The 21,052-nt window shown below is 37.4% G+C and overlaps 1 protein-coding gene across 1 annotated transcript in view; it reads left to right on the forward strand.

Moving 5' to 3' along the window:
* Positions 1 to 21,052, forward strand: part of NCAPG2 (non-SMC condensin II complex subunit G2) — a 45,280-nt gene that overhangs the window by 17,723 nt on the left and 6,505 nt on the right. The window contains exons 11-27 of the mRNA XM_063415755.1: positions 2,294 to 2,419; positions 3,288 to 3,467; positions 4,460 to 4,612; positions 6,302 to 6,524; positions 7,753 to 7,871; positions 8,333 to 8,506; positions 11,527 to 11,597; positions 11,868 to 12,021; positions 12,192 to 12,365; positions 12,862 to 12,972; positions 13,082 to 13,225; positions 13,995 to 14,094; positions 14,376 to 14,560; positions 15,334 to 15,477; positions 17,310 to 17,413; positions 20,370 to 20,467; positions 20,704 to 20,806. Of these exons, the coding sequence (XP_063271825.1) occupies positions 2,294 to 2,419; positions 3,288 to 3,467; positions 4,460 to 4,612; positions 6,302 to 6,524; positions 7,753 to 7,871; positions 8,333 to 8,506; positions 11,527 to 11,597; positions 11,868 to 12,021; positions 12,192 to 12,365; positions 12,862 to 12,972; positions 13,082 to 13,225; positions 13,995 to 14,094; positions 14,376 to 14,560; positions 15,334 to 15,477; positions 17,310 to 17,413; positions 20,370 to 20,467; positions 20,704 to 20,806 (2,363 nt within the window). The remainder of the gene's footprint in view (positions 1 to 2,293; positions 2,420 to 3,287; positions 3,468 to 4,459; positions 4,613 to 6,301; positions 6,525 to 7,752; positions 7,872 to 8,332; positions 8,507 to 11,526; positions 11,598 to 11,867; positions 12,022 to 12,191; positions 12,366 to 12,861; positions 12,973 to 13,081; positions 13,226 to 13,994; positions 14,095 to 14,375; positions 14,561 to 15,333; positions 15,478 to 17,309; positions 17,414 to 20,369; positions 20,468 to 20,703; positions 20,807 to 21,052) is intronic.

Here is a 21,052-nt window from a genome sequence, read left to right on the forward strand (position 1 = left end):
TTTTATAATATAAACCCATATGTAACTTCTTCATCTTTTTTCATATTCTTGTTATGAAAAGCAAGTATCATGCAAATGTAAAAGAGATTTGCAGTGATTGATTGTTAGTATGAGGAGATAGATGGATATAAAAATATGGATATTTAGTGTGAGGTAAGTAGTGATTAAGCTATTTCTTATCAAGCTGAAAAAGTCAAGAACCACTCCTCCAGGAATTGAAGCTGTTGAAGGAAGTGACTCCTTTAAAGTGTTTGGTTGTCTTTTTTTTTTTTTTTTTTTGACATCCCACACATTTAAACTAACATGTCCTGGGGAAACAGTGTTTTAAATAATTGAAAGTGATTTTCAGAACCTGTAAGACCAGATAAAATTTAAAAGAAAGCTATGAAAATTAACCAAAGAACAAATTAAAATATTGTTTCAGAAGGTTCTGAAAGTTCCTCAGAATAGTACAAATATAATAGTAAAGAAATATTAGTCATTTAAATAACTGCTGGCTCTGGCATAGAAAAGTCAGTGTGATTAAAACAGGCCATGAATTTAAAGTCTTAGGTTCTGTCTCAGTGAAGACATTGTAGGAGCCTGAATATGCAAATACATTTGGGATAAATTCCAGTTAATTAAAGGCAGGAATTTGAACTGTGGGTGCTCAGTTCAGAATTAAAAGTGAGCTTGATGGAATTCAGTGTAATGCAATTTAAAAGTTTATGGAAATTAGCTTTCTGGAATGGCTATGGTAGACAAGGTCTGGGTTATTGCACAAAAACACATTTGAAATAATTTTCACATGCAATGTCAGTGCAGAAGAGCTATTTCACCCTGAATTCACATATTAACTTGTTATGTGTTAATTCTTAAATACAGACAAGCTCAGACTTAAAGGATTTTCTACAACTTTTTAGGATAAAATTAAGCATTATGATCTTTTCACCTTTCAGCTGTTTGCATTATCCATAATAAATAAAGGAAAACACAAGTCCCTAACTAAAGGATGTATATATGTCCTTTATTTGCTTTTATAGTTTTCCATTCAGAATTCCTAGTGATTTTGTTGACTTGAAGAATTTGAAATGTTACAGTTTTACTCCAACATATCAAAATTAGTCAAGAAGAGAAATCCAGAACAGATAGCAAATGAAGTAATTGTTACTCATTTCTTTTGTGTTTTTCTGGTTTTATTTGTCATTATTTAAGTCTAAATATTACATGGTTATTGCCATGTTTCTTTTCCCTGCCTTTGATCTCAATGTGCTTTATGACAAGGAAAGAAGAAAATTAGAAGATTAGAATAGTCAGGAATTTCCCTGAACTGTTTCATCTTCCTGTTAAAATTAGGCCTACTTTGCTTGTTATATTAAGAGATTTTATTTTTTATTGGACCCAAAATCTGGATAAAATGCTTCCTTCTCTCTTCTTTCCAAGCAGAGACAGGAGAGGCTCTTAATCACTGCACGGCTATCTTTGATAAATAAAATGTAGTTTGGTAGTTAGATTTCAGCTTTCTCCTTGAGATGCCTTGAATTTCTTCATGGTTTCATTGTCTGCCCTCTTTTTCTGTCCTTTAAGGGTCCACAAGATCAATTGTCTTTCACTGAATGAGTGTCTAAATGTACCTTTTTCTTCTTCCTTTTTTGCATTCGTGGCTCTACAACCAATATATGCTGGAGTACACAGAAAATTGTTAAATTTGGTAAAATATTGTAAGGCTTCCACAGATTTTTGATGAGCTGCCCGGGGCTCAGAACATGGTCTAATACTTACGGTATTGTTATGTTCTGCAGAGATGCAGAACTGAGTATGTTTTTGCTGTATAAGTTACTCTTATACAAACTTTCTGGTACTTAGTTACTAAATACTGTTTTCTCAAAGAAATAGGCTTGAGCTTTTCAATAAAATCACCTGTCTCTTGACAAGCAAGTTAATTAATTTAATCTGATTGAATTCAAGAGTCTTCTGTCCTGAAGAGGTGCCTTATGGCCACCAAGAGAAATCCCAACTGCTTTTAATTTATTCAGCATTACAGAAGGCAGAAGGGCTCCGACTGTGATTCCTCAGGGTCATTGAAGCTGATTGTAACAAAATCTCAGGTTTTACTGAAGGGGCAGATATGTAAGATAAAACATAAAAACTCATATGTGACTTTAAGTTCTTCCATCCATTTACAAATTCATCTCTTCCATCTACTTAATTAAAAACACTTGCTAAAATGTTTGGAGAAAAGTATTTGACAGGATACACCTTTGGATATTAAGTTCATCCTTATGGAAAAATGTCTTTTCCTCCATTGTTACAGGCCAGAAACTCAGAAGTTCGAGCAAATGCAGCATTTTTGTTTGTTGATGTTTTTCCTCTTCGTGATCCCAGTTTCACTTCTGAGGAGATGGACAGTGAAATTCAGAAACAGTTTGAAGAACTTTTTGTAAGTTTTAATGAAACTAAAATGTTAAAAATGAAACTTTTATCAAAGGTAACTCAAAAAAAAAAGTCGATATGTCGATAAAAAAAATCATGGAATTTCTAGATAATTGTAGGGAAATAGAGGTCTGTGGCGCAGAAAATACAAAGGTAAACTAATATTTTAAATTTCTGTAGTATGTTTTCTGCAGATGCTGTACACCACTTTAAACTCTAAAAAGGAAATATTTTGGTTTTTTATTTATTAATCTGTGAATGACAGATGCCTTTGAAAGATTAAATGCATGAGTAATGATTCTTGATCCTTACTTCACCTGGGGTTGTGGGGGAGAGACCTTCACAGTTACTATGAAAGCGCTCAGTGGAAGTTCAGTACTGTATTACCAAATACTTCTGAAATTAAGTCTAATGGAGGCCTAAAAATCTCTTACCAGTCCAAATGGGTGAGAATGGGCAGAGTATTTTCATTAAGAAAATGTTTGGGGATTTCTGAGTAAACATCAGATAATTTAATGAATTTCAGAGTTTTTATGTTGTTCCATAGGAACAGTTATCAGTGTAATCTCATATAAATAGAAGTCCAAATATTCTTAATTAAGTCACAAATGCAAGACTTGATTTATTTGAAAAATAAATTCAACAGTCCAATGAAAAAAGTTGGCCAATAGTTATCCTAATTTTGCTTCTGATTTAAATTTCCTTGTTTTCTGCATAATAAAATGCCTTGAGAGACTACTAATACTACAGTTCCTTTATTGTATGACAATTTTCATAATGATTAAATGCATTTTGTTTAAGATAGGCTCAGGTCAACCAGCAGTAGAGTCACAATAATCCATATCCTCACAGCATTATTCTTGTGTTTGTTTTAGAGTCTCTTAGAAGATCCTCATCCAGCTGTCCGCTCTACAGGGATACTTGGAGTTACTAAGATCACATCCGAGTACTGGGAGATGATTCCTCCAACAATTCTTACTGATCTTTTAAAAAAGATAACTGGAGAGCTGGCATGTGATATAACATCTGCTGATGTTCGATGCTCTGTTTTTAAAGTAAATGGTTTTTATCATGGTTATCATTTTTCTATTTGATTTGATGTACAGGTTTCTAGTGCAGGCCACTTTCAATCAAGGAAATTACTTGTTCTTCAAAATGTCAGGCAATAGAATTCCTAATACGTGGAGCTTTTGCACATTTCATAAAAACCACGTGTTTGGAAAACACAAATATCTTTTCAAATATTAACTGATTGGCTTTTTGACTCTTAGGGTTTTTCAATTCCAATTGTACACATGCTGTTTGGACCAAATAATTTATTTTTTTTAGCTATTAGAAATGATGCTTAGATTTGAAAATATATGTAGGCAGGTTCCAGGATGTTCTTACATCACTGGCTTTAATGCATCCCACGACATGCACAATTAGGATTTTGTACTCCACTTTGTGTGTGTGAGGTTTGCGTGGATATAATTCCACAGTTTGTCTGGTGATGCCTCCTCCCATGCATTGCTCACTATGTTAGAAATGGTTCATCTACATCTTTCTGGCACATGAGAAATAATTGATAGCTTGGACAGAAAAATGAACTCCCAAAGCAGCATTTTCACTTGAAGATTTTGTGTCTGTGTCAGTTCAGCCTTAAATTGAAGCTGTCATCCTGTTAATCCTCACTTGCTCTACTGCTGCTTCATAGGCAAGCTATCCTGGGGAAGCAGAAAGTCCTGATTTAAAAATGAATTGGAAAAAAGAAATACATTTTTAATTTGAAATCAGTGTATTTTAGAGAGCTGGTGTGCCCTCAGGTAGCGGGCAAGACAATGGTCATTGTAGGTCTGAAACTGAGGTGAGTTAACTGAACACAGTTCACTGTAAATTTGAAGTAATCAAAGTAGTTTTTACTACAGAATATTGCAAGGATAAGCACGCACAGTATCTGCCCCTGCGTTATTTAACTTGAGAAGTGTCATAGTCTTCTTCAAAATTTTTTAGCTATAGATTTTTCAGCTCTACTCTTTCTGGATTTGTTTTTTTTTTAAAATTTTAGTCCATACCATTAATTTTGGATAACAAACTAAGTCACCCACTCCTGGAACAGCTCCTGCCTGCAACCAAACACAGTCTTCATGACAATTCAGAGAAAGTGCGAGTGGCTTTTGTGGAAATGCTGCTCAAAGTGAAGGCTACCAAGGCTGCTAAGGTAAGACAATGACACTTGATAAGTACCAAGGAGACAAAATCAAGGCATCTATTAGAAAAAAAAAAGTGCATTTTGAGACTGTTGCAGTGTTCCTAAAAAAGAAAGAACGAACCTTCTTTGCTGTGGTATTGCTCTTAATGCTTGTGGTATCCTGAATGCTCTTGTTCTCTCTGTGGGAGGGCAGGGGAGAGCAATGGGTTCCAGCCACACTTGCCTCAGCTGCCCAACTCTTCTAAATGCCTAACACCTTACAGCAGTAGCTTTTTGGTTAGATTCTCCTATTTTTATAGTATCTGTCTCTATTTTGTGGGCACATCCTTCGGGATTTTGGTGTCTTTTTATAGTGATTTTTAATGTATTTTGTGTTCTGCTGTGGGCTCTTATTTAGGGTGATACTGTCTAGCCACAGGCATTATAGCATCTCTGAGCTCTTATTCCACTCTCTAATGTTAATAGTTCCTTAATTTCAATTTTGTGTTTTAATTTAACAATGGTTTTGTCTCTTGCTAAGTCTAATAAAGTATATAAATAAAACTATTAGAAAGCATCCAGAGGAGGGCTGTGAAGATGGGGAAGGGTGTAGAGGGGAAGCCAGACAGGGAGTGGCTGAGGTCACTTTGTTTGTGAATTATTCTGAGTTTGCTGCCATTAAAGACAGAGAAAAAAGATAATTCTCAATGTTAGGAATTTTTTAGAGGAAGGAAAAATCAGGTTTCCATAAAGAAAAAAATATCCTAGTAAGTGTTAAATGTTTTTCAGTAACTTCATGTTGATGTAAAAACTATAGTGTGTATCTCTGATAAGTCCTGGGATCTCTTTAAACTCATTTTTATGACAGTTCCAATAGGAACATCCATAGTTCGAATTCACAGGGTAATTAGCTGCTGCAAGTATTTCTACTCAAGAGTAAAATAGGTTCCTTGGCATTTGAAAATACTTTCTTTTTTTGTGTGTGTGTTTTTTTGTTGTTGTTGTTTTTGGATTTTTGTTTGTTTTGCTTGTTTTGTTTTGTTTCAATTTGAAATTGTCCAGCATAATTAATTCAGAATCTTCTCACAAAAATTATGAATGTAGTGTCACCACTGGCATAACAGCTGTGTACTCTTTCTGAATTTCATAGCCTTTGATTTCTGAGTTACAAATAAACTAGAGCTCTGCTAAGAATGGGATGCATTCAATATTTAGTAATGTAGGATGTGGGATGGTTTTGGAAAGAAGGTTGATGCATATGAGGTGTTATTCAGGGTTTTTAAGGTGTACACAATACTTGTAAGTAGTTTGGTCCTACTTTGTCCTGTGAGGAGAGTATGCAACATGGCACATAATGACAAATAATTGTATTTTATGGTGATATCCTTGTAGAGGAAATAGTTCTGTATCTATAGAATTGCATTAGTATTGCAGGTCTATTGAGCTGGGATTGAACCACACTTTTACCAGTGAGTCAGAGATACCAAGAGATTTAAAACATCAGCACAGCAAAATAACATTATTTCAGCAGAATTCGACCTCCAGTACACATCGCTGTAAAAATAAAAAATGCTCATGTTTTCCAGGTTAATGTTCCTTCTCTTTGTTTAGACTGTTGACGTGGAAATCACTTAATGAAGGTGATGCTTTTTTCCTCTGTTTTTATTCTGTTGAACTCTATTTTAACTCCTTTGAGTATCTGTTTCTCCCCTCACACAGTTCTGGACCATCTGTCCCATGGAGCATCTCCTGTCCCGCCTGGAGGCCGATTCCCGGCCGGTGTCGCGGCGCATCGTGAACCTCCTGCTCAACTCCTTCTTCCCCACCAGCCAGCCCGAGAACGTGTGGTGTGAGCGCTGCGTCACCCTCATCCAGATGAACCCAGCAGCAGCCAGGAAGTTCTATCAGTATGCTTATGAATTTACTGCCCCCACCAATATAGGTAAATGCAAAACCTTGTGAGCTTTTGGAGTTACTGATATCGCGCCGTGTAAATGCTTTTTTCTGCTTATTTCTGTAACAGTGGCACATTGTTGTTAGATTTTTGGGGGGTTAGTATAATATTAGCTCGTAGTTTTTGGAATTCTTGACACCAGCAATAAGCACAGCAGGCAGTGTCATCAGCTTTTTCAACACTGAGGAGATGAAAGCTTTTCATCTCTGCTCTTGGATGCTGTACTGTACCCTTCAGCCCATGGTCCTTCTGTTCCCCTGTCTCCCCACACATACCTTAAAACTATCTCAGTTGATACCTATGTCTCAGGGTAGCAAATACCCTGCTGCCTTAAGTGATTTGAGATCTTCATGTGAAAGATTATATAGAAACTGAAAAAAGAAATGTTTACATCTGATAATCTGGTTATCTGGGATTTGTGGATCAGTATTTTCAAGTTGCTCAGAGAAAATCTAAAATGCCCTCCTTCAGAAAGCTTCACAAAGTTTCAGTGTAGAGGGCTTGTACTGCCCAGAATGTCACTGCTTTTTAGAAAAGTCCTGTTGAACCAAGTAAAACCAGGAAAATTTTGTTTTGGAGGAGTTCTAATAAAACCCAGATAATCAGCATGGAGTGACTTGAGTGAAATGCCCAAACCATTGCCTCTCAACTGATCATCTTGATAAGGGTATGAAATCACAATTATGAAATCATCTTGCACTTCCACCAGAGTGGGCATAACCCTTTCACTTTTTCTAGATCTGAGCCCTTGTTCAGGAGTGCATTGGTTGGGCCATGACATCTTTTCCAAACGGGGAATTGACATAGGAGGGAATGGGAATTGACACAGGAATAAACATTGACATAGGAGGGAATGTGTTTTTGAATGTGGCTTATTAGGTTAACAGCTATGCCAAATTAAATGTAGGAGCTTCCTCTGATTCTGACTGGATAAGGTGATGGTTATTTAAGGTTTTTTTTGTATACTGTTTTAACAATAAAATTACAGAGCCTGATGATAATGTTGTCATTTCTTCTTCATACTTGAGGATATAAAACATGTTCACATTTTTTCAATTTCCTTTACAAGGAAATTTCTCCATTTTTCCTAGCTGTTTCTGGTTCTGTTGCCTACTTTTTCATACTGGCTTTCCAGCATTATAATTAGAAGCATTTATTACCAACATTCTCAGCAAATATCAAATGTCTAATTTATTTTTATTCACTTTAAATGTAGCTAAACTGATGCTGACTATTCGGCGCTGCTTGAATGCCTGCATCCAGAAAGCAATGAAGGAGCGTCTTCATGGCAGTGGGGATGAGGATGAAGAGCAAAGTGAAAGAGAGAACAGCAGTGTAAGAAAGTCCACTTTATGTTGAATTCTGGTAACTTCTGTTCAGTGGGGCTTAATGTGAGACAGAATATGACACAAAGTCTAAAGGAAGGCCCTCGGGCATCTCTGGAATTGGAAGGGGGGAACTGCTGTTACTGGATTTTCATGTCCTGAAGTAGCAGAAATTTGGTCAAGTAGCTAGAATAAGATAGAAGGAATATGAAGCATATTTTAAAATAATAGTTGCGTAATTCCAGTGCTGATTATAAATTGGTTTTGTTTTGCAGTTAAACTATTTTTTAAATTACCATTGCAAGGTATGTGAAGTTAGAAGGATTAAGACTGAATTGTGCAGTCCCTGTTCTACAGCAATGCCTTTGTAAAGGGACTAGAAGGATTTTCAGTGTCTTTTAAGCCTTATTTTAATTTAAATTTCTATTTGAAAATACATTGGGTAATATCATCTAAGTGTTTGTATTTCAGGTGTTGGATAATGTGTTGTCAGTAAATGATGTAGCCAGCGTGGCAAGTTTGTTGGAGATCACTGTAATTCTCTGGAGAAGTATCCACAAAGCACTAGATCACAATGAAGATGCCAAAGATTATGCTATCAGGAAGTTTGCTTCTGTACTTCCTGAATATTTTAAAGTATTTCAGGTAAAGAAGGCCTAGATTTTTCTGTATTTTCTCAGTATTTTCTTCAGATGCTTTCATGTTTTATGTCTTTTCTCTATTTTTATGGCATTAAGTATTCTTTTTCATTGTTGCTATAAACTATAAATGGCAGCAAGTTTCTTGGAATCCCACAAATGGGTACAAACTATTCTCCAGCTGCAGTGTCTGAACTGATAAACCATTATGTAAATAGTCAGCTCAGAAATACTTATGCAATAAATTGATCTCCTTGTAAGGTTTTTCTGGGGTTTTATTCCTTTGAATGTTTTAGAACTTTTGGAAAACAGTAAATACAAGTGTGCTGCTGCAGAATAATTACTCAGTGTACATTAGAGTCCACATGTTTTTCTGCCCACTGCCCCCAGACTCTTCCACCAGCACCACTTCTTAGGGCTCAGCTGCAGCTGCAGCAGCTGTGGCACTCCTTTCATTGAATATGAGCTGGCAGAGCGCACTCACAGCCCAGAAAGCCAAACACGTCCTGCTGACCTGCTGGAGTGAGTCCAGGACATCCCTCTGACCACCCTGGAGGGTTTGGAGACCGGACAGGGGGGTCTGGGATCTGTACAAGGGGGTCAGCCAGCCTCACACAGAGCCCAGGAGGACACTGCCTCTGATCCCTGGCCATGGGAGTGAATGCTCACATGCAAGAAGAATCACAAGCTGAAAGAATTTAAAATAAGTAGTAGCTAGTTTATTATACAATATAAATATAGAAGTTAAAATTTTTAGTATATGGAGCTGAAGAGACAAGATAGAGGAATTGGGGAGTGGCCCCTGTGCTCCTTGTTCTTGCTCTCGTCCCTCATCTTCTGCTGAGTTAGATTTTAGAAATTAGTTTAGAGTAGAAACGACATGTTAGCATAAGTAGTAGACATTAGTAAAATTTTGTAAATAAAAAGTACGTTTTAGACAGTAGTTGAGTCAAAAGTACCATACATAAAGTGCAAAGCTCTCTAATCCGCCCCAGTCCTGCCACGTGTCCTGCTTTGCTAGAGATGCCTTGCAAAGCTAAGAAAGAACTAATAGATAATGAAGAATAAACAACCTTAATAACACAGACTAGTAGACTCAGCTTGTCGTCTCTAGCTCCAGTGTGAAACACTTAAGACAAAGAGAAAACAAAAAACCTTATTACCTCAGAGAACAACAACCCCAAAGAAACTCCCAAAGAACAACAACCTTAAAAAAAACCCCTTATTACCTCAGAGAACAACAACCCCCCAAAAAATCTCAAAGAACAAAAACCCTAAGACTCCTGGAGTGAGTCCAAAGGATGGCCACCAAGCTGATGAGAGGGGTGGAGGACCTCTCCTAAATGGAAAGGCTAAAAGAATCAGGATTGTTAAGCCTGGAAAAGTGAAGGCTTTGGAGTGACCTAATTGCAGCCTTCTAGTGCCTGAAGGGAGGCTGCAAGAAAAAGAGAAACTTTTTACAAGGGAGTGTAGTGACAGGGCAAGGGGGAATGGATTCAAACTAAAAGAAAGTAGGTTTAGATTGAATATTAGGAAGAAATTCTTTTTTGTGAGTTTGGTGAGACACGGGCACAGGTTGTCCAGAGCAGCTGTGGATGCCCCATCCCTGGCAGTGCTCAAGGCCAGATGGGATGGGGCTTGGAACAAGCTGGCTAAGTGCAAGGTGTCCCTGCCCATGGCAGGGTGGTTGGAACCAGATGATCTCTAAGGTCCCTTCCAACCCAAACCGTTCTGTGATTCTGAGATTTCTGCTAATTTGAATACTCTAATGATCTGTTGATGCATTTATTTATTGCTTTGGTTTGATATAGGCAGTTAATGAAAATCAGTAATTTTCCAATTGTCAGTTGCCTTGCTTTAATTGTTTTAGTATTATTCTTGAGGAGGATGCTGTCCTGTGAGTGGCCAATAGTGGCTGCTGCTCCCACAGTGAATTTGGAAGGATTACATACTGGATATCTTTTTCTTAGTTGATGGCTTTTATGCTGAACTATCCTGAAATATGGTGGCTGTTTCACTGCAACTTTGCTTTAGATAATCAGGGAGTGAAAAGCAGTTTTTCATTGCTGTGTATTACTCTGCAGCACAGACATACAAGTGCTCTCTGCCCTGAAAGCATTTGGAAGCTGTCAAAAGACGTTCCAAATCTTTTTTGGTAGAGGGTGTAGCATCCTTTCTGAAAGGGTCTGTGAACAGACAAGATCCCCAGCTTTATCAAGCAACCTCTTTGACTTTGATATTCTTATAGTGAGTAAGCAGCTTGGATCTAAAAGGACCTGTCATCAGAGGCTTAGTTCCTAAAAAGCTGCAAACATACTGAAATAGCCTGTCTCTTTCCTGAAAAAGCTACAAATATATTTTAAAAATTCTTTTCAAAATATGAGCTTTACAAGGTTTTAGATCTTGGAATGGCTTAGTAGGTGCTAATTTAATTTGGCTGTTTCCATGAAGCTTGTACATAGAGATAAACCATTTTGGAAGAGTTCTTAATATGGATTGGTTTCTATATAACCTGAGTGATATTATGTTGTGGCCTAGACCATGTATTATAACATATTTGTAATGAATAATAGTGCATTAAACATTACCACTGTTATATAAGAACCCTTTTCTTTAGAGTCTTTTAAATAAATTTGTGATGTGAATGAATATTCATTTAAGGCACTGGTTACTTGAGGAGTTAAATGGTGTCATGGTTGTGCAATTAAACCTTAATCACTCCTGGGAAAAAAGTCAGGTATTTCTTTTGCAATGAGGATTCATCTAATGGAGCCATGACTATTCATGGTAGTTGTTCTGGCAGTTTGTCAGAAAGCTGAAGGATATGACAATTGACCTCCAAAACCAGGAATCAGGCATTTCAGATCGCAAGCCACATTATTTTGAGCTTCTTTCAGCAAATTTGTAGTGAAAAAGGGAAATCTTTAATCTGAGAAAATGCAATCATACTTTTTTAGTACTCTCTTTAGCTTTTCTTGCATATGTACCTTTACACTTACATCATACAGTGTAATTCTTTTATCCTAGGACGAGCGGTGCATGACTCCATTGATTATTCTGGCATCCTTCATGCCCCCTGCTGCCATTCCTACATTCAGGTACGTTTGGAAATCCAAAATACAAATGACAAGAAACTTCTTAATGACTGTATTCGTTAATTTTTCACAATCTGATATATTAAATGCCCATTTGGAAAAATTAAGACATCAAAAAACTGTGATAAGTCAGTAAAATCTGTGATGTTCAAGTCTAAGTCGTTGATGAACCTTTGTTTGTATTATTTTTATAAAAACTAATTTAGAAAACGAATTGTTTTCTGCGTGTATGGCTCTAAAGGTAATGTATGTCTTTGTCTGTTTTCTTCTAAGCTGTGGTGTGGTTTCCAGACTGAGAAATTTTGACAGTGGAGCTGACCAAAGGAAATATTCTGTGCTGATCGACTGCCTGTGCCGCTGGGGGCAGGTGGGGCACGTCCTGGAGTTAGCCTGTGACTGGCTGTGTGACTCACCCACCCCAACAAAGGTGTGCACGTGCAGGTGACAGGGATGTAGGAATTGCCAGACTGCTTTAAGGCATCATGCTTTTTAAAAATAGAATAAGACATTTTAATGCTGTATTATTCTGCTTTGAAATGGGTTCTAAAGTCAGACACTAACAGAGTTGCACTGGTTTTGTGCTTCCTTCCCATTCAGAATACTAAAGCATCGAAGCGTCGAGTACGTATCCAAGTAACACAGGAATCAAAGCCAGACTTAGCAGTTGATTACATTGAGTATTTATTGACTCATCCTGTCAATCGTGGTTGCCTCCTTTCTGTTCCTAAAGTGAAACTGAAGAAGCTTTTGAAAACCCTCAGTGCTGCACAGGTAGTTTTCTCTTTATTATAAACAGTGCTTATAAAATCAATGTGTAACATCATACATTGCCTGAGTCAAACTAAAGGCCTGTAAGAACAAATAAATGAGGTTCATGATCCTCTCCCCCTTTTTAAAAAGATTTTCCTTTTGATTTGTGCTTCCAACAAATACTCTAAACTAGAAGTATAGTAGTTTGGAATCATTTGTAGGTGGCAGATTCTAACCAGTTTCTCACTTCTAGGTATCAGGATTTTTTGTGATCTAGTGTTGAGTGTTTTTAAGGGACTTGACTTTTAGAATATGCAAATAAGCAATAGCCTGAAAATCAGTTATGGCATTGCAGAATGGAAGTAGTAAAAGTATGCTTGTTGTTTTTTTGGGCTTGGTTCTTTGCTTTTTTTATGGGTTGGGGGATTTTTTTTTAACTTTTTGTTTAAAGCTGTTGAGGAAAGAAACATTTGAAAGGGTTTTCTGAAAAATATAAATGTAAACCTTGATATTGCAGGGGGTTCTTGGCTCAATTCTGAAAGGAACAGATTCTGGTGGCTGGAATCAAGCAACCAGCCTAAGAGCCTTCAGCCTCTTTTGCAGATTGAGTATTCATCTTCAGCACAAGGTATGGTTATAGCTTTCCAAAATAAGCTGGAGTTACAGTTGACAGTATAAGGAAATTCCAAAACAACTGGAGAAACAATTGGTAAACTTCCCTTTGGTTTTTTTTTCAGTTTTCTGAGGAAGGAGAAGATTACCTTTCACTTCTGAAGGAGACAGGTGCTTGGATAGAAAGTCAAGTTGTACCTTTTATACTAGCAAGTGATCAAGAGGATGGTATTTCAAGACACAGTGATGTTTCTGAATTAATTATCCAGGTTAGAGGATTCTTATGTTATAAATCAAGCTGCTTTCAATTTGAAAAGCTGTAGGTGTAGCAATTTGTATGCAGACAAACTGCACTGGCATTTGTGTCATCGCTTACAGTGTCCCTTCCCCTGATCTTGATTTGCCCTTCAAGGAAAGCATTTGATGATTTAATGTGGGTGAGGTTTCAGCTAGTTCAGGAGTGTTCTCTGTTGCATTCCCCTGACATCTCATTTAACCCAAGGTGGATTTTAGCACCGAGCTTTTACCAGATTTTGGTAAAAGGAAAGATTTGGCTAACTTTGGTCCTAGTCAGTGTCCTTGAACAACCCAGCTCACATATACACGGACTCATTAAAAGTTCTCATTCTTTCTATACTTCTGTCTCATAATTTGTTTAGTATATAACAACTGTGTGTGTGTAGGGAAAAGCTCTTTTTGTCTGCTGGTTTTAATTTTACTATTAAAGGCAGGTAGAAATGTCACATTTTGCCTCAGCAATTCATCTCAGATCTATGCCTCTGATCTGAGCCTGAGTAAAACAGAGAGGATTTACTGCCTTTTGAGAAACCATTTACTGTTGGGAAAGGGCAATGGAAGCATTTAAAGGACTGGTTGGAATTTGTGCTTTTCAACTGGTGTGAAGTGATAACTCCAGTTAGGTACACCAGCTCTCAGGGCACCTTGGCTAAGAGTTCATGGTTTTATTATTTTGGGGTTTTACTAATGGTTACTTTACATTAAGTTTGAGTTTCCTGTAATTTTGCCCCTCTCTTGTAGGGCTACCTGACGGTGTGTAAAGATGTCATAATGGTGGGCCTGGGAAATCTCACATTTCAAGCACATCTTTTAGAAATGGCTCTTCTGATTATGCAAACAGGTACCCTATTTTGGACTAGTAGCTACATCTGCATTTATACTTAGCTGACTTCTCTTGTATTAGCAAGTTAGTTAATCTCTAACTTTTAAGGGTTGGAGGGAACACTGCATTCATACTTAAAATATTAATTGGACTATATGAAAATTTCAGCTGAGGATGCTCAGAAACTAAATATATTGTCTGCACTTGTAAATTATCACTGTTTGTTGTATCTGAGTTTCATTCTGTCCTTCTGATGAATATTACAACTTTTATATTGTGGTATTCTTCTCTTTCTCCAGAGAGAGGTGGCTTTTGTGCTCCAGTGTTGCTGTGTGCTCTAAAAGAAATTATTGAAGCTTCTATAAATCAGAATACTGAGACAGAGGAAGTGACAAATCTTCTCCACACTCTACAGAACGTCTTTCAGAAAATTTTAGAATGTGTGGCACATAGACTTAAAAGAGAACAGAAAGAAGGGATTCAGGTAGCACATTACAGTTCAAATTGCTGCGTAATTGCTAATGTGTAGATGAACCCATAATTTTTCTGCAGAGGGGTGTACTTAGACACTTCATGGTTGTTACCTCACTAATGCCTACTGTTTGGGTAGACACATGATTAAATTTTCAGTTAAATTTTCTAAGTTTTCTTGTTACCAATTTTTTTTTGTCCATTTTGGTCTCATCATGACAGAGGAAACAGTAAATTGCAGAACAAATGCATTCTGTTGCCAGTGATCCTGGACTGTGATGGTACTTCTAGGTTGTTAATCTTATCTGCAATTAAATGAACTTCCTCAATCCAGAGCAAAGGATTTGTTTATATATATTATGATCTTGGAGGGAGGAGAAATTTTCTTTATTATTTATTTCTTTTAGCCTGTATGATACCAATTTCAAAATATATATGGTGTTCTTAAATTCTTGAAAATCTCACATCTTCACAGAAAAGATATTTTAAAGCAGATACAAAATAGTAGTGAAATGTTGGATCACTCTGGTAAATCTGATGATCTGCTTTTCATGACTTCTGAAAAACATTCAGTTCTGTTTTGTAAGAACCACTGCTTTGTTTGCTTTTCTCAAATTTATGAGTAGACTTCCCAGTCTTTGCTGATTGCCCCTGTGATCCCAAGTGACCAGAATACCTCAAAAGCTTTCCAGCTGTGGTCTGCACTTCACAGAGAGGTTTGCTGGTATATTTCAGTGATACTCAAGCAATCTGAAAAAAAAGATGTGTTTTTCTTTTTGGTTTTAGTTGATTCATTCTATTCAGATGCCTCTTGGAGAATTCATCCATGCACTGCAGTGCTGGCACTCCTCATTCCCAGCAGTTCACCAGGGTGTGTTCTCCATTATCTTGACTGCAATAGTAGCAGAGATAAATTGTGTGCTACAGAAGGTAAAGTTAATCCTGATTTTCTTTTTTCTATTTAACACTTTATGCTTTTTAAATGACAGAGCTTTATTCAGGAAATTGATCTTTGTGCTGCAGGTGAGCATTTTGCATGTGCTGGCATGGAAAGACCAGGAAGTTTTATTTGCTGTGATTTCCTATTAGAATTTATCTCTCAGTTTTCTGACTGTAGCTGTGTAGGAACAGACTTGTCCTGATACGTGTTTCAGTATCTGCCTCTGAAGGAGAATTTAGCAGTTAGGCAGTGTTGGAGATTACCAACCTGGGTTCTGGAATATTCTCTCTGTGCTTTTGTACTGAGTCTGGCTGGGAAGGAGGCAGCTTTCCTCCCTGCAGTCCCTGTGCTGCTGTGGTTGGCACTTGTGGCCAAGACACTGTTGAGGACACACCAGTTTGTTTTGGCTGTTGCTGAGCAGTGCTTGCAGAGTGTCAGTGTTTCCCTGGTTCCTTCACCTTTGCTCTAAAATAAAGTGAGGCTGTGGGTGGGCGAGAGACCGAGAGGGGGCACAGCTGAGACCGGGGACCCAAACTGATCAAGGGCTTCTGCCACACCTACAGTGCTGTGGTCAGAGCTCAGGGAAGGGAGGAGGACAGGGGCCTGTTCTAAACCTACCTCACTGCATCTCACCCACCATTAGGGGACTTTGGAAGTGAAGCACTGATGTGTGACACATTCCCATTCCCTGCTCTTGGCATGGTCCCATAGGGCTCTGTAGTCCTTTTTCAAAGCTGGCTGATGCCCTGCTTGGCTCTGATCACTTGTGCATTCTCTGCTTCCATACAGAGACATGTCACGAGTTGCATCTTTTTTTGTGATTCCTTGGTTCTGTGCAGAGGATTTCCAAATATCTGATCTGCCTTGCTTTGGAAAGTAAAGAAGGAATCTCTAATACTGAAAAGAATGTAGAGACAGAGAAAGTCTGAATGAACCACAACTGTCCTTGAAGGAGAAGGGCGACATTCCCACCCCATTTTTCTAATGCAGGTAGTGTTAGGAGCAGATATGATTAGTAAGACTGGGAGCTTTAAGAACTGAAAGGGAAGAGCAGAGGCTCTTTAGTGGAGGCTGTACTTTTGCTGTGGGCTCTGGATGTGTCAGAAACAGCTAGAAACAGTTGCCAGAAGGTACCACAGAGTGGCTTCCAAGGTTCTGTTGCAGAGGCACTGAGGGAGTTCCAGCTGTTTGCCTGCAGATATTGTTCTGTCCCGAGAGACTGTGGGGTGACAGGGCTCTGTACAGATGATGCAGAGGAAACAGTCCTGGGCTTGAATATGCTGGACATGGATACCCATAGATTGAGTGTTCATTCCAGTCACTCATCTAAGCTGGGGTTTTCCCTGCCCCCAGATTGTTGTAAATCAAAATTCAGTTCTAACTAAATATTTGTCATACTATTCAGAACTTTATACCAACAAGAGCAGGTATCCAGAAAGTCACTGTCTCTGAAGTTACATTTAGAAATCATGAATGCACACTTCAACTCAGAGCCACAGAGGGGACTCCTTTGTGTTTAATAGGCTGTGCCTTTGTAAAGAGTGACCACCAGTGTAGTTAAATGAAATTTCTGGTGAAAGCAACTGCAGGGAATATTTGCCATGGTACAAATACTGTTTATGTGATTTAGTTTCAGTCTCTCTAATTTAAATTAGTTTTGTTTATTTGGACACAACACAACTGGATTAAATCTATTCAAAGAATACTTGTGAATGTTCTAGTTATTTAAAGATAGGTCCTGGTTAGTGTAATTACTGAAATACAATATTCTGCATACATGTCTTCTTAAGCTATAACAGGTGTTGACTTTTTTCTTTTTTAGGCTTCCAGTGAAGAAGAACTGACTATGCCAAAGACTGTTTCAGATCTTCCCCCTCTTTCAAGCAGTTTAATGGCTGTAATTATAAAGTCAGTTAATGTTGTCAGGTAAATGTTTCTATATTAATTTTTCCAAGGAATTTGCTAATGTAGAACAGTTTATATGTTGTCAATAAAATTTTAATTTCTAAATTTAAATACATTTTTAAGAACTAGTTGCTTTCTAAATTCATCTGGACTATTTAATAATCCCTTTTCTTGTCATATTGCCTGTAGGTATTGATTGCTGGGGTTGAGTCCATTTTTTAACCAAGAGTGCTTCTTATATACAAGACTGTTAATCATGATGAGTTTTTTAATCATACATCTTGACTTGCTTCTTTCATAAGATACTTATCAAGCTGAGTCCCCTCAACACAGAGATATTAAGATGAGATAAAATATTTGCCAGAAATAGAATTAATCCTTTAGTCAAACATCTGCAATGAGGTGACTTGTACCTATGGCTGTATTAAAGTCACAACATTCAAAACAGAAAGTATCTGAGTGCTAAAAGCTTCCAAAAGTGAGCTTATGTTATTTATTTTTGAAGACTTAAACTGGGGAAGGGGAGGGTATTTGCTCTGTTTGTTGGGGATCCTCAATATCTTCTAAAATTCTGTCACAACTGAATTTCATTTTGCATGGTTTGTTCATATTCAATCTTTCTTAACATGATGTACACACTAGACTTGTTTTAAATTATGCAGGGGCTTAGAATTCCTATTGCTCTCCCTGATTTACCACAACTTCTTCATCTGACAGGCACTGAATATCCCTGTCTCTGCTGTCACTGAGGTGTTTTTTTTCTTTGCAATCCTTTTCTAATTCTAGTTGAACTTGCAAAACAAAAGATTTCAGAGACTTCAGCAATAGTCCAGTTAATCCAAGTCTTACTCTTCCATGAGGCAGCAGCTGTCTGTCAAGGTGTTCTCTTCTAGTGAAACAATTATTTTACACATCTCTTTTCAAAAGAGATGCAAAAAATCAGTTAATTCTTCTGGAACTTTTTCTTGTAGTAATCAAGGTGAACCTTGTCCATTTTTGGTGGAGAAAACTGCAAGTTTGGGCCAAATTGTTTCTGAGTACTTGGGAGAAATGTATCTTCTAGTATTCATCTTTTTGGGGAAAAGATTTGTAAATAATTTCCATCTGGTTCTACTGGTGCCTCAGAATTGAGACTACTTTTAAGGCTCTTTTATAAATCTGAATTGATAGGCCAAAATCAGAATCCAGTATTAAATCATTCAGTATTTCAGAAATCTTTATGTCAGCGTGGAAGCCTTTGACATTACAAAATCTGATGTGAGCTGCTCTGTGAGCTCACAGTCATGTTGCTCTGAGTTCTGCAGAATCTGTTTTATTTTCAGTACTATTGAGTCTGTCTCTAACTCTGAATTTCAATGCCCATAGCAGTGATAATACTGGGAGGCCTGGCAATGTCTGTCCAGTAGTGTGAGCATCCTTCATTTTAGCAGGGACCTGTCTGGATGGGAACCAGTTACTTACCTCTGAACCTTACATGTATTTTTAAATAGCTTATTGTTCAGTTGTGTTTTATCTTTGCCTGCAGGCTTATGTGAGCCTTTTTCAGAGGCAGGTGGGGAAAGACAGGTGCAGTGAGTGTTGTTACAGGTTAATGAAATTCCAGGGTTTCTTCATGGAGGTTAGGAGTGTGCTTAGTGACCCAAACAATGACAACGAAGTCAGGATCTGATCCCAGTACTGCCCATAGCAATTTAAAGCCAGGTGAAGAGGAATCAATGCTCAGTCCCTTTAGTCCACAATGATACAAGGAAACTGATGCAATGCATGAGCAACTTCATAATGCTCATTTCTGAAGCTAAAGATTTTTCATCTTTCTCAGCTCTTAGAAGCAATATTGGAATTTCTGCAAAACGTTTTTACTGAATTGGTTCTTAACTGCATATTTCATTTTGATATCTTAGCACAATAAAAGCCTGAAGAACAATTGAAGTCAGAACTGGTGATGTATAATGTTCAGTTTTCATAACATATAATAATAGTGCTAAAGGTATTTTGAAATATGTTAGGGAAAGTTCCTGTAACATTGCTGCTCTCAGTTTCCCCTTCAGTTCTTCACAGGGCATTTAGCGTTGTGCTCTGAGGAGTATCAGGATTATGGATCTCTTCCATCTCCTGTTTTATCCCTCTTGTTCTTTTATTTTTCTCTGATTTTGAGAATTGCTTCTGAGCTAAATTTGGGGTTTTTAGCAGAAACAGTAATGACCACTTACTGTTTCCGTTCTGTGGTATTGACTTATTCCCTGCTGCAGTTGAGTTTGGTTGCTAGACCCCACCTGTGACTCTCATTTAATTTCTTTTAACTTGACATATATCCCGAAACACCACTAGAGTTTCTTGGAAATACTTTAAACTCTTGCTAGGAGTGACAAAAATCTCATAAGATACGTATTGAGCTAGGATTTTACAAGAAGCTGCTGTCATGGTTTTGTTATTCTGTCCATAGGTTCAGTAACTAAATATTGCTTGGAAGTGTTTCAGGGCATTGTTTAGTTAAAAATAATCTTCACTGGGTTGTAATTGGAAAACCATCTATTTTAATATTTATGAGAAACATATTCAAGGTCAAAAGGTTAATTAAGCCTGAGTAGGTACTAGCAAACCAATGGAGTCATGGAATATATTTTTTCAAACTTCAGTAGAAATTTGACTCAGATTCTGTGAATTAATTCCAGTAGAACCAGTAGTTTTTTTATAGATTGGCTTTCATAAAATATACCACAAGCTCTTCAGTTCTCTTAACAGCCACTGGTTTTCCGTTTGCAGACCTTTTTATTTTCTTCCCAAGCAATTTACCATGCTTTGATATTCTCAGTTCCAGAGGCAGCACACAGTTTTCAGTTACCAGTCACACTGCTTTGTCCTGCGTGCTATCTTTGAAGCTGTGGTGGCAGGGTAGCATAATTACAAACATGTTCTGTTCAGTTCTGTTTTGAAATACGGTTTACAACATACTTTTTCTTTTTTTTTTTTTCCTTAGGTCAATTTTAAATGAATTAATGAAGTGCATTCTTTCTGAAGAAATGGATGGGATTTTTAGTCTAACAGCTACTGTCTGCATTGTGGTTATAATTAAAGGTCAGTTAAAACATTTTTGTCCTTTTTCTGTCTTTCTTTTTATGTACTACATTGAAATACACAGTAGTTAATCCAGAAGAGTGAAAATCCAATTTAATATCTAATCTTCCATTAAGCAATCTTTTCTGTTTGCTATGTTATGCTATGAAAGTTATGCTATGAAAATATGGAAGAGTGGGACTGGTTTTTTTGATAAATTATCATTTTTGTCCAACATTTCAACTCATTTCAAATAGGTAAGCACAAAACTTCACTTCTAAAGGATATTGCACCTGCCATTCAAAGGAAACTGATGATGTGCAAGGATGCTGCCTCAGGAGAATCCAGCAGCACTGAAAGGTGGGTGTGCTGTGGGAAAGGAGCACGGAGCTCTCCTATCCCCTCTCTGCAATAATTGGCTCTGTTCTGTACTTACATAACACTGTTGGAGCATTCTGAGTGATTGATTGCAAGGTTTAAAATACTGGGGGGGAAGTGGGAGGTATTGAGCCCAGCACAGTATTAAATTTCCTGCCCTTATATCTGCTGTGATTGCAATCTTTACATATTTAGCTTTGGGCTTTTTTCATTTAATTTGAATGTGTT

The sequence above is a fragment of the Prinia subflava genome, chromosome 1, assembly GCF_021018805.1.
Source record: "Prinia subflava isolate CZ2003 ecotype Zambia chromosome 1, Cam_Psub_1.2, whole genome shotgun sequence".
Taxonomy (NCBI): domain Eukaryota; kingdom Metazoa; phylum Chordata; class Aves; order Passeriformes; family Cisticolidae; genus Prinia; species Prinia subflava.